At 35.5% G+C, this 18,640-nt stretch overlaps 1 protein-coding gene across 1 annotated transcript; it reads right to left on the bottom strand.

Annotated features, from left to right (window-relative positions):
- Positions 1-1,004: 1,004 nt before the first annotated feature.
- On the bottom strand, positions 1,005-15,128 carry LOC124356446. Its single transcript, XM_046807559.1, has 4 exons — positions 15,037-15,128; positions 12,010-12,446; positions 6,152-6,302; positions 1,005-1,156 (listed from the first exon to the last, which is right to left on the bottom strand). Exons 2-4 carry the CDS (start codon positions 12,440-12,442, stop codon positions 1,081-1,083), a joined length of 660 nt encoding a protein of 219 aa, XP_046663515.1. The 5' UTR covers positions 12,443-12,446; positions 15,037-15,128; the 3' UTR covers positions 1,005-1,080.
- Between the last annotated feature and the right edge of the window lie 3,512 nt (positions 15,129-18,640).

Genomic DNA, 18,640 nt, shown 5'->3' with positions numbered 1-18,640 from the left:
CTGGAGAGTTTCTCGACTTTCAATGGAACCTTCAAAATCACCTCGAGTGAGTCTTCTCCATATGTTTGGTTTTTGTAAAATTCTGTTTTGTTGTTGGTTTACATGCCAGCAATGTACAGGTATAACCCAGCAGGGATCACTTCTGGTTGGTTTATACCTTCCAGTTTGAAGGTACCACCACTGGGCACAGCAAAATCGAGGTGTCTCTTAAATCTGGGCAACCTTACGGATGTCCAGGAGTGGCACAGCACTAACCGCAAATGTTGAGATTTTTGGGTGCAGGGGTAATTCGATAGCTCTAGTATACTGCGGGAGATGGCTGTTGGAGTTGGTGGGGTTTGTTCCCTGAGTATCGGAGATTCTTGCTAGCCTCAAAAAGGGTGTGCCACCTTTTGCCTGCTTTGACTGGAGAGGCTGGTTCAGAGCTGGCCTCCCTTCTTCCGGGGAACATGACCTTTAGATTAGTGCCTAATTCTTCCTCATAGATCCCGACAGGAGGTGGCTCCTACCCCCTAACCTTACCCATCCTGCGTATCCTGTCACTCCGGAAGCAGCGCTAAGGTTCTTATAGGACTAAGTACAGTTTATAAGCTTCTTGTCCGACTAAGACAACAAAAAATGTGCAGGTATGTAAAATATTCAATATTTGTTCAATATTTATATGCTTTATGTACATAAATCTATTACAAATTTAACCACATAGGTACATTTTTTGTTTGTTACCAATTAAAATATGCGCTACTAAATGACATTGGGTTAAAAATCATTTTAAATTGTTAAATGTAACATATAATGACATTTAAAACCGTTGAGGTGATTCATTACATATCCCCTGGGCGTTCCCTGGTACACATGGGATAACTGGACTGCACCCCTGGTCCCTAAATTTAGGATTTACGACTAAGAAAGTTGTGGGAATGGAGAAATTCCTAAATTGAACCAAGTTTCGCACAAGTGCTGCCAACATGTATAACTTCTGACATGGTCAAAGTATTCAACTTGGGTAAAAACGATAATAAATATATTTTAATAAATACAAAACAATAAATTACAAAACAACTATCATCACGTTAGTATTCGTCAACTTTGGTGCTTTTTTGAAGCAAATTTATGCCTCAATTTCTTTTCTTCTTCTTTTCGGTACATTCCAAACAATCTGCAACAGAGAATTCATTTAATTAGAAAAATTACAACGCACAATCATAGAGATGTACAACTTTGATTCGTTTGAGAATCTTAAGAAAATAAAAAAAAACTTTATCATCAGCAACAAGGTTAGGACTGTTGATAGATCTCTCCCTATCTTCTTTATTTAACGCTAGTACAATATTAATTGTTTCAGAAATAACTTACACAATTTCAACAATAAAAACTGCAACAGAGAATTAATTTTAAACACATATACTTGGCATATGCACAAAACATATACATAGTCCATACAACAATACTATCCAATCACACTCGCCTTCGGCTCGCTGGGGGCTACGCCCCCAGGCCCCAAAGTAAAACGCTTGCAAATTCGGGGATAAGCGGAATTCGGTGACTGGTTAAGTCCGGACATTAAGTAAATGACAAGGGATTTAAAAATTGACCTTTTTCATAGATTTTTTTCCGGATTCGTAAAAACTTTTGGACTTTGAGGGCATTTTTGCGGTTAAACCGTTAGAGATACGAACAAAAAAGTGACTGGACCTTTCTTGTTGGAAATTTAATTTTGTCTTTCGATTGTGCCCTCAGATCTGATCTACGACCTATGGTTTAGCCAGAAATGAGCTCGGGAGAAAAGTCTGCACGGGTCAGCTATCTTGAATTGTTTAGTATAAAAACATAATAAAAAACCGACCTCAAGGCAGTATTTTAAGTCGAACAGGGGGTTTAATATCACAGGAGACTATCTAGTCAAGGCGAGAAATTCCCTGGGTGGGTGATTAATTGTTAAGGAGGTTAAGACAAGAGGGGGTTTAATTTCGTCAGGATATTGTCTGGTCATATGAACAAATTCCCAGGGGGGGTTAACGTTACCGGGGGATAAGTCTCCAGGGGGTTATCTGGTCATACCAGGATCTTCCCAGGGGGGGGGGTTAAGAGATTTGGTGGACTGGTAAAATTCGGACATGAGGTCATGGCAGGAAATTCCCTGGGGGGTTTTTAATGTTACCAGGGGGGGTTAACACATCAGGGGGTTGAATGTACAGGAGGTTATCAGGTCATACCAGGAAATCCCCGGGGGGGGGGTTAATATTACCGGGGGTTAATGACACACTTGGGCCTTTTTTTAGAGGGTATTGTGTCTGTGAACATAATAAATATTCCTCTGTCCCTATCTACTATTGACGCTTAGCTAACGCTCAGCCAACTCCCGAAGTCACTGAACCTTTTCTGTAGATCACGTGATTTCCTAAATCCCGTTTAAAAAATTTGTTTTGAGTTACGACCAACCGTTTAGCCGCTATCAAGCCCGGAATGTAAATTTTTTAGGCGAAAATGTCCAATATTTTCACTTAATCGCGTTTTTGATATATATATATATATATATATATATATATATATAATTATATACATATATATAATATATATATATATATATATATATATATATATACAGGGTGTCAATTAAGTCTGGAACCTCTTTTTTAATTTTTGAACCATAACATAATAGAAAGAAATACCAAAGTTCACACGTGCTTACTGGTGATAGTAACGCACATATCTGCCCAATTACCGACCAGATAATCCCTTTGGGGGACGGTCCACAAGGAGTCAGACAAAATTCTTAAATAGCAGCATAGGTCAAGTTTGGTATCAAATTAAAGGTCTCACTTAGCAGAGTACAATGCCGCAAAACCGGATTTCAAAAGGTGGATTCATTCAGTAGTTATAGCTATTTGAATTTTAAAACAATTGAACAATGTAAATTATTAAGTATTACAAGTAAACACCAATTTTTAAGTACCTGTGATCAAAGTAAGTGTTCAAAATGTTCCCCTACCATCATCTGACAATGTAGTAATCGAAGCCAGGAATCAATAATTATTACCAATAGCACAACTACTGTTAGAATGTGAAAGTGGCAGATTGAGTCATACACAGCAACCACAGAAACTTAACGTTTGGGCAGGTATTATAGGAAATCAAATTTAATACCTTTAATTTGATACCAAACTTGACCTATGCTGCTATTTAAGAATTTTGTCTGACTCCTTGTGGACCGTCCCCAAAGGGATTTTCCGGTCGGTAATTGGGCAGATGTGTGCGTTACTATCACCAGTAAGCACGTGTGAACTTTGGTATTTCTTTCTATTATGGTTCAAAAATTAAAAAAGAGGTTCAGACTTAATTGACACCCTGTATATATATATATATATATATATATATATATATATATATATATATATATATATATATATATATATAGATGTACAACTTTGATTCGTTTAAGAATCTTAAGAAAATAAAAAAAAAACTTTATCATCAGCAACAAGGTTAGGACTGTTGATAGATCTCTCCCTATCTTCTTTATTTAACGCTAGTACAATATTAATTGTTTCAGAAATAACTTACACAACTTCAACAATAAAACTGCAACAGAGAAATATTTAAACACATATACTTGGCATATACACAAAACATATACATAGTCCACACAACAATACTATCCAATCATTAATTCATGGTACACAACTCGTACCGCTTATATATATATATATATATATATATATATATATATATATATATATATATACTTTCGCTTATTTATCCGTACTTTCGCTCCAATATATTTCTAGTGCCATAGTTGAGTTTGTCTCGTCCCGATGAAGAAAATAAACATTACGGTACATACGTATGGCTGATAGGCTTATTATACTGTCAAAACACATGTACTGTACTTTCGTTGTAAGGGGAAATCATTACTAAGTTTATGCACCATTACAAAATATCGTTTATAAGGTTTGAACGTTATGGAAGTCTTGTTTGTTGGATTGTAGTCTGGGAAAGAGTGGCTCGTTTAGGCATGTTAGTATTTCTCCTTTTTTCCTCAAGACAAGATAGAAATATCATATGTCAACGCTAAGGAAGCCAACCAGTTTAAAGTACTTCAATTGTGTGAACACATTCACAGCTTCGTTCATGAAGGTAGGTTTCATAAAAATGTTTAAGTAGTATTTTCAAAATCGTCAATGCCGCAACCTTAAAGAAACGATACCGTACGTCTCGCCTGATCTGACAAACATCATTGAACTTAGTTTCTGCAAGATACCATGTTGTAACCGGATGAATTCTATTTCAGTTACAAGATGTCAACTAATATCTGTTTTACGTAGCAGTCCCGTAATTTACAATTTCTCTTCGGGGAAAAAATCGATGAATCAGAACAACCACTGTAGTTCCTGGCTCGATAAAAGTGTTAAAGCCAGGAGGAATTCCTAAGTATACGATAACAACAACACATGCTGTCACGTCACGCTTAGCGCATCAGTATTCTGCCAGTAGTGTGGCGTGGAGGGCCTACTTCACTAACCGACTTGGCCCTATGTACTCACTCAGTTCCGGCACTGCTGGGCTACTGTGGGCCTTCCTGAGTCGACATAAACCGCCATTTATACAAGACAGCAAACAAATTTTGGCTAGAGTACGATAAACGGACCCGGTTTTTTATATCGAAATTACCAGACGATATTTAATTATTATACCCATCGATATAATCAACCAATAGTTATTAATTAGAAAAATAGTTAAATCATCTGCACCAACTGTACATACATTTTTATATTCTAAACACAATTATTTAGAACTCAGTTAACTTTAGAAAACTATAAAAAATAACACTAATCAATTATTCACTGTCATTCTCGGTGTCAAGATGTTTGTTTTGTTGTTACGTTTTCTTTACTATTTAAATGTCATTTTTCCTATTATCACCGGTCTTAATTTTATCGTTTCATTGATGGTTATGGTTCCTGAAAGTACTGGTACTAATTGTTTAACTATTTTTATTAACTTGAAACATGTGACTTGAATTTAGTTATTTAGATACATTGCTATCAATGATAGACTTGTTATTCGATATAAAAAGTATCGAAGATTGTAATAAGCGACATAAAACCGTGTCCGCTTATCGTACTCTACCCCAAATTTTAAGTAGGTAATGGGACGTAAAGAGATAAACTTTTATCAACATTGTCACTCTTTAACACCAATTAATTCCACCCTCTCTCCTACCTACCTAGCCCAAGAACTACATTTAGCAACGTCTCAGTACCAATGACGAAGGCACGGGATTGGTGATATTACAAACCCTTCCAATGAGGTCCCTAATACAGTAGAGTCGAGTAAGGATCTCTCCATGTAAAATAAAAAAAAAAAAAATTATTGAAAAATTTAATCCGCACTGCAGCAGTCGAATAGCTGATAATCAGTCCCTAAAAACTTGATGTAGTTAATAACAATTGTGTTTTTGCTAGGATTTGGTTTAATCCCTGCAAATACCCCTTGAATTTTTGATAATCTTAGCTACTGAGCTAGAATTTTTTAATTTAACTTAACTTTCTGTCATTCAATTTCGTTAATTTGTTTTTCAACCCAATGAGTGTTGGTAGTAAAATTTGATTTTCAAAACTAGACTATTATTTCATTATAATAATTGTTTTATTGTACATAGTTTTCTTCAGTATTAAATTTTCTACAAGTTTATCCTAAAAATTTGTATTTTTATTACCTTTTTAACAAATTATTTGTACGTTAAACATAACAAAATCGTTTTTTTCGAATGCTCTTTTTGTGTTTTACATAGTACGTCTTAAACAACAAGAGAGATACAGTTATGGAACAAACTTTATTCAATTTATCACGTCAAAAAACATTAAAAAATGTCATTCGTCTCTAAATCCCTCTTTCCAAACTCCCAGTAAATGATCATTTAACCTCAGGTACTAAATTGTGGGTGAAATCTTTGGTTGGCCGTTACTCAGTAACAAAGCATTTTCGGACCTATGTTTATATGAACTTTTTTCATAATTTGTTATAGTACAATAAGCTCAGGAAGTACCGGTGACACTACCCGAATCACTCTGTAAATGTTTATCCAAAGTTCCATTTTGACTGTGGACACAGGATGAATGTATCCTTCACCCATGGATGCTCTAGTACTCACCGTGGGACGGATGTGTAGGAGTCTACGAGTTCGAGAGCGCGGCTGGTCCGACACAGAAGGCTATCGTCACGGCAGACAGGACCCTTCGTCCCGGACACAGAGTCCACCACGAACTGCACCAGGCGTAGTTGCTCGTCTTGTTCTTGGTCGCCTGTTACGAATACATGAGTTACTTCAGATTATTTTGATCTTAAGGAGTCGCCTCTTGTAGACCGACTATATTGATCACCTACAGTAAAAAGGGATTTTTGTAAAAGATGGTTCTAACAGAGACGCACCCAGAGATTAACCTCCTAAAGGTTTAATTTGAACTAGATTTAAGAATAAACACTTTTGTACATTTATTTAGTTTTAGTTCAAGATAACACCCTATAATATACAATGTATCTTAGTAATAATAACACCAACACTACATACTAAAGTAAAATAATTATTATGTTGGAAAATACCACAAAATGGAATTCTGGGCATATACCCTGTTGTCTAATATCCGGAAAATTAGCATGAGTATAATACAAGATCATTTAATTAGTTTCATTCAATCCCTCTAAAACACCCACATGGAGTTTCTCTTTAACTTCTTTAGGCATGAAATAAATTGCGTAATCCAGATAATTCAAAAAAATTATTAACAAAACTGTGTAGCGACTATAAATTACTAATAAAATTGGTCTTAATGGAATTTGTTGAGTGTATATATCTTTAGGTATTTACTAATAACGTGTGGTTTCTCCAAAACAAGCGATTCTTTCAAAGTTGGTTCAGCATTCTGAGGAATGGCGAAGTCAGAATTTTCAAAAGGGAACTTTTACTGGGAGTTAGTACGTAGGCCCATACCACAAATGTATAATAAAACCTACCTAAAATCTAAAATAAAACCTTTGTATAATAGGCCCTATAAACACACAGCAGAACAGCCCTAGAAATATATTATGATTGCCAGTAATATCAGTCATAAATTAGGTGGGTACCGTACCTAATTGTTTTGTTATAATGTGTTTTATTTTTCCAACAAATCTTTCTCTTTAACTTCTACCTGTATATCTTTAGTCGGTAGGAAATTTCAACACATTGAGCTGTTGATTTTATAATTTTGGACAACCTTTCATTTCTGAATAGTCAATATCGAGTTCGAAAATGGTGTATTGAAGCCAAAGGTTGACATGTATCCTTGTAATATACTTCCGTCAAAAACAAACTTCAAACAAAGAATTTATTGTCGGTACCGACCCGGAACCAGTGAACTAGTTATGAGTTAGGATTGTTATTTTCCTGAAGAAGAGATCAGATTGCAGATCTTGAAACGAAGTGTTCCTGATTTTTTTGTATCAAATGTCTGGAAAAAACCTGTTTCCTTCACAATCCTTCCATCGTCAAAAATAAACTTCAATCTAAGGATAATCGTAACACTTTCAAAAAAATATAGTAACTCATTTACACGGATAATATAAACACAGTGGTTTTTATGGAACACAATTTACAGCGCCACTCTACGGCCAAACCTAGAAATTACCATTTGTTTTACATACTGAAACAGTTACGTGTTATGTTTACTAGAACTAATATTGTCAGCGAGGCGTCCAGGTTTGGTTATCTAGGCTTATTCATTCACTTTGGGAACTCACTGTTCTGTTTGACCCCATCAAGCCCCAGACCCCAGAACTAGTTGTTGGCTAATTCGGGATAAGAGGGATTTTGCGATTGGTTACATTCGGACATGATGTTTCCTAATTTCATGTTCACAGTCATATCCTTTTTCGAGAATCGTACGGGTCGCAATGCTTCGCTAACGCTAAGCTAAATTGATCAGGGATTTCACAAATTTTTGCCGCATCATGATTAAAACTCCTAAAATTGCCAATTATTACGACAAAGATTTTGACATTGAGAGCGATTTTTGGGCTTACGGAAGAATACACGACAAAAAGCTATTTCACCTTTTTTGTACACCTCGTTATTTTGTAGTTACAGAATGTTTTATATTTAAGTTAGGGCCGAACGGTTCAGCAGCTATCCAATCTAGGAACAAAATCCTCACGTAAAAATCACAGTATTTGCATTTAAACATTTTGCGGCCGAACCATTGAGGATAAGGCAGAACATTGCTGCACCTTTTTTGTAGATCACGTTGTTTACAAAATTTTGTTGGATATGTGTTTTGACCTCCGAGCAATGTTTTCGCCGATATCGACCCCAAAATCTAAATTTCCACTTGAAAATTACACAAATTTTGCACATAATCGCGTTTTATAGCCAAACATATAGAGATGTGGTAAACAGTCACTAGACCTTTTCTGTAGATCACGTAATTTGGTAATTTGTTTGGGTCAAATTAGATTTAAGCTACGACCTTCAGTTCGGCCGCTATCGGGCTCCAAATATTATGTTAAGCGAAAAAAATTTCTGGAATGTCAAATATTCCAGCGTTTTGTCGCCTAACCATAGAAGTTGGGACAAAAAGTCACTAGACCTTTTCTGTAGTTCGCTTCATTCCTGACTGACAATTTTTCGTCAGATTCGATGTACCTCTAAGGATGTGGCCAGCTATCTGGCTTCATAGAAAAAGCCTGCAAGGGTGAAAAACGTGCGCAATTTCTAGAATTTTTTTGAGGGGTTTTCAAAAGGGGACAAAAGTAAAAATGTCCGGTTTTCAGACTTTTCCTGTGGGTCATATTGCTATATAGGATATAAGATATAATCATTAATGTCTAAAAATCTAAATGATCAACATCTTGAAATCTAAGATGTATTGATTAATAGTCTATATAATCACAAATATGAATCCAAGTATTTATTGTTGTTTAGAGCTTGTCTACTTCTCTACGCGTGAAGATGTACAGCTCACTTGTCAAGGAGGTGGTATTCCATTGTTGTCATAAACTACAGAACAAGTAGTAGCATTAGTTCCGGACTTGTACTCAGATACCCGCAAAAAGTTAATTTGAGTACTGTAAACTCTACGGGCCGTAACACAATTTCCTTAATCTACTTAACTGTGTTGTTATCTCATTTTTATGAACTTAACTACTTCAGTCCAATGTGTTAAAACTCAATGAAGAATTAAAACTATATTGTTTTAAAATTTACTCAATTTAAGATAGTTAATGGTTACATCTAGGAACATGTAACACTATGTATCGTTAAAATTGAATTGTAATTAAAACTATATTGTTTAAAAATTTACTCAATTTAAGATAGTTAATGGTTACATCTAGGAACACGTAACACTATGTATCGTTAAAATTGAATTGTAATTAAAACTATATTGTTTAAAAATTTACTCAATTTAAGATAGTTAATGGTTACATCTAGGAACACGTAACACTATGTATCGTTAAAATTGAATTGTAATTAAAACTATATTGTTTAAAAATTTACTCAATTTAAGATAGTTAATGGTTACATCTAGGAACACGTAACACTATGTATCGTTAAAATTGAATTGTAGCATGCAAGTTAATTTGAAACTTAACTTTATAATTTCTTTTTAATTATTTACTTTAAACCAGACAGGAACTAAGTGAATATAAAATTTTCTACAATTTGTTACATAGTAGCCAGTGTTCAGTCAGGCGATGCTACAATAATAAAAAACGGACAAACGGACTTTTATGGTTTTGCCATCGTTCAGTAATATAAGAACAGGGTGTTTTGGACATTTGCCATCGTTCAGTGATATAAAACATCAATAACACTACGGTTCGAGATCTGCAATCTGATCTCTTCTTCAGGTAAGTAACTAACCTAACACACAATATTACAAACTAGGTTAAAATAAACAAATTAGGTTTTGTATCACTGAACGATGGCAAATGTCCGGAAAAATCCTTTTTCATTCAGAATTCTTCCATCGCCAAAAACAAACTTCAAACAAAGAATTTTATGGTTTGATAATATGCTATTTCATCTCTTAGTAAATACGCACATTGAAAAATCTCTAAAGTTCGAATTCACAATTGGAAACTAATAGAGGAACAAATAACTTTAATCTCGTTGTAAATAAATACAATGAAAAACATAGATGAATAAGATTAGGCCTACTTTCCTACTGCAATCAAACGACTAAGCTACTGCAATCAAAATATTTGTTTAATTCACATTTCAATGAATATAGAGTAAATAATTCAATAATACAGTAGAAAACTCGTTTTGAAATTCGACTAAATGACGTTTTAGCTACAAAACACTTGTGTTATGTAGTGTCCTTTCTATCTCACCAGAAACTTATTGATCAAAGCAGACACTTTAAAATGAATAGTACAATCCCTTAACCAATCACAAAAGAGGTACTTTGTCCTGCGTTACTTCCGGTGTGGTCACTACGAACAACTAGCGCCCACTGTCTAATAAGAATAGCAAACATTGACACGGTCATCATATGAGTAATGCGCGACTTTAGAAAACGTAAACGACTAGAAAGTGAGTATGTGTCATATGTGTAGCCGTTGTTCTGTGCTAGTCCTCTTATTAACTTACAATCAAACTGCAACAGAAGGATCCACAAAAAATAAATTGTATTTGGCCAGAAGCGATTACTGATGTACTGAATAAAGACGCTGGTATCTTTAAGTGCGTACGTTATTAAATAAATATAAAATTCATGTGTTTTATCAATAATTTTGCTTACTACAAATCGAACATCTTGGCAAGTGAGCTATAACTTAGTAACCACTCAATTGTCATTGAAAAGCTATTTAAAGGACGTAATCGGCCATTAATTTTGTCTTAGTACTTAATAAAGGGGAGTGTTTAGCTTTCAAGTTATTCCTTAGGACAAAATTTATTGAACAGTTAATGCAGCTAAAGCAGACTCACAGTTGTACGAGGAGACTAATATACGAAGATTGCGGTCTTGGTGGCAGTGGTTGGGTGATAATAACCAGTCTCCAGGAGTTAATGCTCTATACTTACGAGCAAAGCTATTAGGGGGCACAGAGTATAAATTCTAATATAAACAGTCAATGCAAACTGCTCACCTTGCTTCTCTCACTGTTTTGTAAACGAGAGATGGTTTCTGTATATCCGTAGCCGAACCTGTGATCCTGTGACCTGATTTTAGGGAAGAGATGATTTATCATGGAATTATTGAGTGTTCATCTAATAGATGAGCACTATCCCAGAAGGATTCACTTCTGGCAAGTGGAATCTACTCGTACATCGGATACAGCAAAATATCGATGTGACACGTACATCTGACTAACCCAATGACGTCTAAGAGTGGCGCGTCACTATATCAAGGTTGAGATAATGAGGTGAAAATACTGATCGATATGTCTAGTTTAATGCGGAGGATGATTTTTTGAGTTACTGGGGTTTCCCTTATTGTTGAAGGTCTGCAACCCTAAACATTAGTGTCGACGAGAGGTATGTACCTAACCACAAAAGTCGGAGTAAAAAGGGCTTATCGTTTTTACTGGAAGAGCTGGAAAGAGGTCTAGCTCCCTGTTCTTCCAAAGTAACAATTCCTCAAGGATATAAGGATATAAAGGTGCCTAACACCTTCCTAATAGTGGATATCACACAGATACTCATTAGGAGGCGGCCCTACCACTTCTGTTCTGAATATTCTGTCACCCGGCAAGCAGCGCAAAAGCCCTTTTAGTACTAAGTGCAATAACATGTTTCCTCAGATTCATGTCCTAGGTGAACAAACCAATTACCAGTGCGTAATATTCGCCGTCTAAACTGGTTGTAAATCATTGCACGGCTAGTGTGGACATTAGGTAACACAAGTATGTCAGTTATTCCAATATACCTGCATAATACCCGTAACTCCCTTGACAGATCCCGTGAAGCTGTTCATATGACATGATTGTTGAGTTAAAGATCCCTATCCTTAGCTAACAGAGCTGGAGTACCTTGACGTAGCAGGTTCCTCGCACCCTCCTTGGCCTCCCGGACGAGCCCCAGGCCGGACAGCTTGGGCAGGAACAGGAACACGCAGATGATGGCGATGAACTTGACGATCAACTTGAAGATGAGGACCTTGAGCAACACCTTGAACAGCAGCACCAACTTGGCGTGGAGCGGGTCCAGAGGGTTCTCGGGGGCGGAGTGTGGCTCGTAGGTGTAGCCGGTGGCAGGGGTGTAGTTGTAACCTCCAGCGGGGGCACCGTAGTCGCTGCTGGGGGCGCCGTAGTCACTGCTGGGGGCGCCGTACACCTCCCCAGCGGACAGACCTGGGGCCCGGGTCTCCATGTAAGCCGTGAGATACGTGTCCCTGCGGATCTTCACCGCTGAGGACACTGACAGAGTCAGAGACAAGACCACAGCTGCTAGAAACACGCCCATTCTCCTGCAACCGATCAGCTCTCGTTAGTTTACACACACTCACAGATCCTGGAAACTCACAGACCCTGGAAACTCACAGATTCTGGAAACTCACAGACCCTGGAAACTCACAGATTCTGGAAACTCACAGACCCTGGAAACTCACAGATTCTGGAAACTCACAGACCCTGGAAACTCACAGATTCTGGAAACTCACAGACCCTGGAAACTCACAGATTCTGGAAACTCACAGGCCCTGGAAACTCACAGACCCTGGAAACTCACATATTACAAAAAATTACAATTTTCTGAAAATACTGCTTTTAACATTTAGTCTAGATTTTAATCGCGTATGCAACTATGGTTCGATATGTTTTAAAAGCTAATAAACTGACAAATCTTCCCGGCATAATAAGCTATAATTAATTTATTTTGATTTAGAATCCCATATAAAGTCTACTTATGGGAGTGTAGATAAACAAACAGTCAGTTAACTACCTACTCGTAGCCTACTTTGTAAAGCTCTCATACCAACGCGTTAGGAGAAGAAGGATTTAAAATTCCTCCGATAAGTTTGTATTGTTACTCTTTGATAAAATTAAAAGGGCATTTGACAATCGTGCCTATACAATGTTATATGATCGCAGCATATTATATTTCACCTTCACACTAAAACAGAAGGGTAAATAGACTACACAATTAATATATTACGAGAGTTATGCCTCTTGTTTTAAGATACGTTTACTGGTTGAATGGTCTTCCCAAGATATTGTAATTCCATTAACATGTATTTATAGCGACATGTTAACCGTCAACATCAAGAAAATGTTTTGCAATAAATGCTAGATGGTAAGAAAAGGTGGTATGAAGAATTCATATAGTTTGACAATGATGTGGAATGAAAATATTGAAGACAACGTTCTGTAAAGCTAGATATATAACTATCTTGTTATCTTATGTCTCATATTAATCAGTAAAATACTTGTTTCAATTGTAAATTTCACAAAATATTGAAATTACAATTACTCATCGTTTCAGGATAAAAAAACCGAATGCTTAGATATGTTTTAGAAACCCTCTTTAAGTGCAGTGTAGAAAATTATGGAATGATTAGGATCCTATTGCTGTGAAAACAGTAAAATTGTAAACTACACATTTGTATTTTTAAAGCAATTAAACACATACATTAAAATGCAATACTGTAAATAGCTTAATAACGTTTTAAATAGCTTTTTTAAACTAGCCGAAATTGTAATTTTTACAATGTTGTTATTCACGATTCATTTTCGGCTTTAAGACCGGCAAAACATGTTTTATTTCAGCAGTGGTCTCTGTTTGTATAAATTCACGTCTTTAGGAAAACTGTCAACATTGGGTTTGTCTCAGTCAATACAAAAATTGTTATTTTCTATCCGTGGCTATTAGATCACTGCTTTTTTTAAACTTTTCACCATATGTGATTTACAATATAAATCTTTAGAAATTAAAATGATACATTAAATCTTTTGTAACAAGAACTGCACAAACAGTTTATTTGTGCAGTTCTAATGATTGGTTATTATTTTTGAACCCACTGTTTCCAGAATTAACTCTTGGGTACTATTTTTTAATGTTTTATGTTATATTACGCTAATAAGATTTTATAAAGTGATTCCTATAGTATATAGGGCAAATCAGACAAAATCGTATTAGTGCATATGGGTGCGTTAATAATATTATACAACGAAACTAGTAAATAAGTAACAATCAAGAGACTAGAATAATTTAATCATGGTATTTATCCTTTTCTAGTCTGACAATAATCTTCACACAAATAAATCTTCAAAGTATGACTGTCCTCTTTTGGAAAATATCTACAAACTGACTATTAGTAAAATTCGTTTATTCCCCCTACAACACAAAATACGGGAATGTAGTGCCCCACAAGTTGCAATCACAGATGCCTCAGTTCAAACTATGATTACAGTATTGTTATGATTTTTCCCTCATAATATCAGAGCCTGCTATCCAGGAAAACCCTCCTTTTCAAAATTGAACTTTATATCGAACTGGATCTTTTTGAAAATACAAACTTCCGCATAAACATTTAAAACCGAAGCCAGAAATAAAAAAAGCTACCTACCTAAGAACAAAACCTCTGTATCCTTTCTTAGAAGAACTATCCTAATATAAAAAAGTAACTCGACATTATTTTATTTGTATGTAAATAAAAATTATTAAAAGCTAGAAATTGTTGAAGAGTATTTAAAACGATACTGTTTGGTGAACAATTTCATCGTTTAACACAAAAGGCATACGGTACTTAACGATAAGAAGTGTTTATACAAAACTGTTGGTTAGGAATTTTGTATTTCAAACGATGGAAGCATGGTTATTTATTTAAAGTCAATGACAATTGCCACAATTGAGTTGTAGGAATTAATAGTTTGTTACTAAATTGTAAATTAAATATAAATTCTTTTTTAACCAAACGCACACAAATATAAAGCATTGAATTAATTGGAAAACATGGTTCATAATAACACGAAAATAATAAAACGATTTAATTGAAAGTTCAAAATGAAAGTAAAGTACAGAGAGAAGTTAACCACAGTACTGCGACAAGATCCACGTACCTGTCTTCTGTGCTACCTTGGCCGTTATCAATCACCGACTGACAGTCAGTAGCTTATCACTGGCGGTCCTCGCCCCCACCTCCCGCTGACCCGGTACTAGACCACAACCGTCCTACCATGGTGACGTTCCACCTAGGAATTCTAAACATTTGTGTCCATCGATTAGCGATCTGGCTTGTTTACTTTACGAAACCGTTAATTTGAAAACCCGTACGGTTTACACCAGCCCCACTGACTTCTACGTGTAATGCTGGGGGGCAGATACTTTTCAAATTAAAAATTCAAATTCAAAAAGATTTATTCATGTTTTGTCTACAAAAATGAGCTACGCTCAAGTAAACATAGGAAATGTCAAATTAGCAACATTGCATCATTTGTAACATGTCAATTATTTACAAATTCTAAGGCTATACTAACTTTAAATATTTTTGGCTGTTAGTGAAAAAACTTTACATTATTATTACATTACATTTTACTCGCTTAAAAATTCCTCAACCGTGTAATAAGCCCGGTCAAGGAGATGGTGTTTTAGGGAAACTTCGAATTTGTTGTGGGAATTTCGAGATTTGGGTGGGGGGGGAGCTTGTTATACAATTTTAGAGCTGAGTAGTAAACTCCAGCTTCATATCGGTGGACTGGATACTCAAAATCTCTGTATCTCAGCTGATAGTTATGTTCATACTGGTGATTATTGAATTTTGTTGGATATTTTATGTACATACAGAGAGTTTCATAAATATATAGGGAGGGCAAGTCATAATTCTAAATTGAATAAAAAAGGGGTTTGCAGGACTACCCGTATTTCAGCTGAAACATTGCCCGAATAATTCTTTTTAGAGTAATTAAAATGTTATTACAGTCCACCGAGTTTCCCCAGAATACCACTCCATATCTCAGGTGCGAGTAGACATAGGCGTAGTAGATAGACCATAAAATCTCAGGATTAACAATTTGAGAAATAACCCAAATCGCAAAGCAAGCCTAGCAACAATATACAACATGCTTATCGTCAACACGTAAATAACAAGTTATACGAGCGCGAGCTGAACACGTCGAGTGACACACGTCGGTTTATTTATGTGTTTGAAGATTATTTTTTAAATGTATTAAGCTAAAAATGTTACCTTTGCAATAATGTATCATTCTGCATCTACGTTTGACCTCTTACGCTACCTTCAGATTTCGATTCCCGCCAAATTTGGTGTGGTCGGTGATTGATTTCTTTCTTGGACAAAGTTCTCTCTGTCGATTTCATGAACAGATTGATTGATTGTCGTCTCCAGGTCTACCTCCGTTTCAATTATAATGTCGTTAATTCGGCCATTATTCTGATTCATACATTTAAATTGATTGATTTTATGGGAGTTGTTCTAATTTCGCTTCTACTTTATTTTTGGTCGTAGATTATTGTTAACTCCACATTTGCTCGACCATCGGGTCCAAACCGATCGTGCATATATGGCTTGGATAGCTGCAGCTGCAGCCAGTGTGTTTTAGGATATACAGTAGTTCGTAGGCAACTGTAATATTTTCATTACGCGTTTAAGTTGTATAAAATGAACCAATTTCATGTGATTCCCAGTTGAAAACCCAATGTTGGGGAACAGTAGTGGAACCTAATTTAATACCAGTGGAAACATAAATCTGTTGGCTTAGAGAGAGCGGATTTGAGACGTTATTTCATGAAGGATGCAAATGGCTTTAATACATTTCAGTTCCTGGTGCTCAATTTTCAGTTCGATTTTGATCGTGATTGAAATGATTGCCTAATGTATTCTACAGTTCAGTATATACAACCATACAACAAATATACAGCCAGTACATTTTATATGTCTTACATCAATCAGATAATTGTTCACGTGTTGAGATGAAGGTTAGGTAGCAAAAACAGGGTTTTCTTTCATGTCAAAACAGTTCTTAAAATACGCGTAAAGTATTTCTGATTATCTCATCGGTTTATAATATTTTCACAACAATTGAAAATAGATAAATCATTCACAATTCTAATAGTTAGGTCTATTATTCAAGTTCTAATAATTATTTTGACAGTACCGGATTTATGAACAAAACACTACAGAACAGATATCAAATTCACGCCAATTACTGAGTATTTATTAACGGCGTTAGTCATGTTTTATCTGAGAGTGCTCTGCATTTTTTAAATTTTAAATATATTTTACACAATCTTTTACTAGATATAACTGACAACTCTAGTTAGTGTGCGACAGTTCTATAAAAACTGATTCATTTGTTCTACAAATTGGAACACATTTTTTACTTTTTACAGCTCTGCATATCATAAACTAGTTTTATCAGGAACAACAAATTGCCAACTACACTAAAACTGATAAAGATGTTACTTTGGTTTTCGGTAAAAAAGATTACTTTTTTGGAATTGTTAAATACAATAAATTAATTTTGGCTACAGACTTAAAGGATCATTTTTCTCAAGGCATACAAAATTGACGCTTTTTTATTATTCCATCAGGAGTAGTAGACATTTTTAACAGAATTTAGGGATAATAAGGCCCAAAAAATGGTTGAGGATAAGAGTACGAGACAACCCCCTCTTTATGGACGTGTGTGTAGTAAGAGATGAGGACGTCCTTAAGACAACACTTTATCGCAAAAAAACACACATGGGCCAATATATAAGTGTTCAATCGAAGTACAGGCGTTATCTGAGAAAATTATAGTAGGCATAAAATTAGAACCGCTTTTAGAACACAACCTTGGACATAGTCTCGTAAAAGCAAAATCAAGAAATGGCACACATGACTTAAAAACTATGTTTATGTTAACATGTTCTGGTAATAGAAAATATATAAATAGGTAAGACAAAAATACCATTAAATACGAGAATTGAATAACATAAAAATACAAAAAAAGGTGGTAGTGGAAAATTCTACAACTGCTCAACATTGCTGGTCTTAAAATCATCACATGAAATAAGATGAAGCCAACATAATACACCCCGAGGATAATTTCTTCTAACGCAATATTGAGGCTTCATACATAAAACAAGCAGCCAACCTTCGGTCGAGGTTAGGGCCGCTTTGGATCCCAATATTAAAATAAGAATTGTCTAGGGAAGATAAAAGAGTTTAATAATCAAATAAACCTTAACCAATAAAATTAATACACGCCATGATATTGAGATCTAGGACCAAAAACTACGGCCGGCGCGGCGGTCGGTGGTTACCTTTACCCTTCCCCTTCCGACCATCGCCTTCCTGTCCATTGCTTCAGGTGACGCGGCGCGATACCTCAGGAAATGCCGAAATAGATTTTCTTGTTAGCGATCCACTGTCGCTTGTGCTCAGTGCACTTGTGTGCAGTGACAAAGCCTGAGTTTATTTTCTCCTGAGTGAATTTCAAGCTGTTGTCGGGTACGATCATTTTTAAATGATTTTAGTAATAATAAAACCCACGTGTAGGTTTTAAGTACTTTTTATGCATTAAATTTCTGGTATCTAACGAAGAGGATAGATTTAAACCTTCAAAACGTAGTGTTTTCATTTTGTAACATATAACGATAGCAAATTCCCGAAATTATCCTTTCAAAACATCTAAGATCTGAAGTTGGGATACCAAACCCAGAAAC

The sequence above is a fragment of the Homalodisca vitripennis genome, chromosome 1, assembly GCF_021130785.1.
Source record: "Homalodisca vitripennis isolate AUS2020 chromosome 1, UT_GWSS_2.1, whole genome shotgun sequence".
NCBI lineage: Eukaryota > Metazoa > Arthropoda > Insecta > Hemiptera > Cicadellidae > Homalodisca > Homalodisca vitripennis.
Note: the sequence above shows the minus strand (reverse complement) of the source record. Positions and strands in the feature narration are given on the sequence as shown.

What these genes read in the sequence shown, in the direction of transcription:
- LOC124356446 (XM_046807559.1), bottom strand. Translation starts at nt 12,442, where the DNA reads ATGGGCGTGTTTCTAGCAGCTGTGGTCTTGTCTCTGACTCTGTCAGTG. An exon ending in GAGGAACCTGCTACGTCAAG is followed by an intron (nt 6,303 to 12,009) that starts GTACTCCAGCTC and finishes TATTCGTAACAG; the next exon opens with GCGACCAAGAACAAGACGAG. An exon ending in TCCTACACATCCGTCCCACG is followed by an intron (nt 1,157 to 6,151) that starts GTGAGTACTAGA and finishes TCTCTGTTGCAG; the next exon opens with ATTGTTTGGAATGTACCGAA.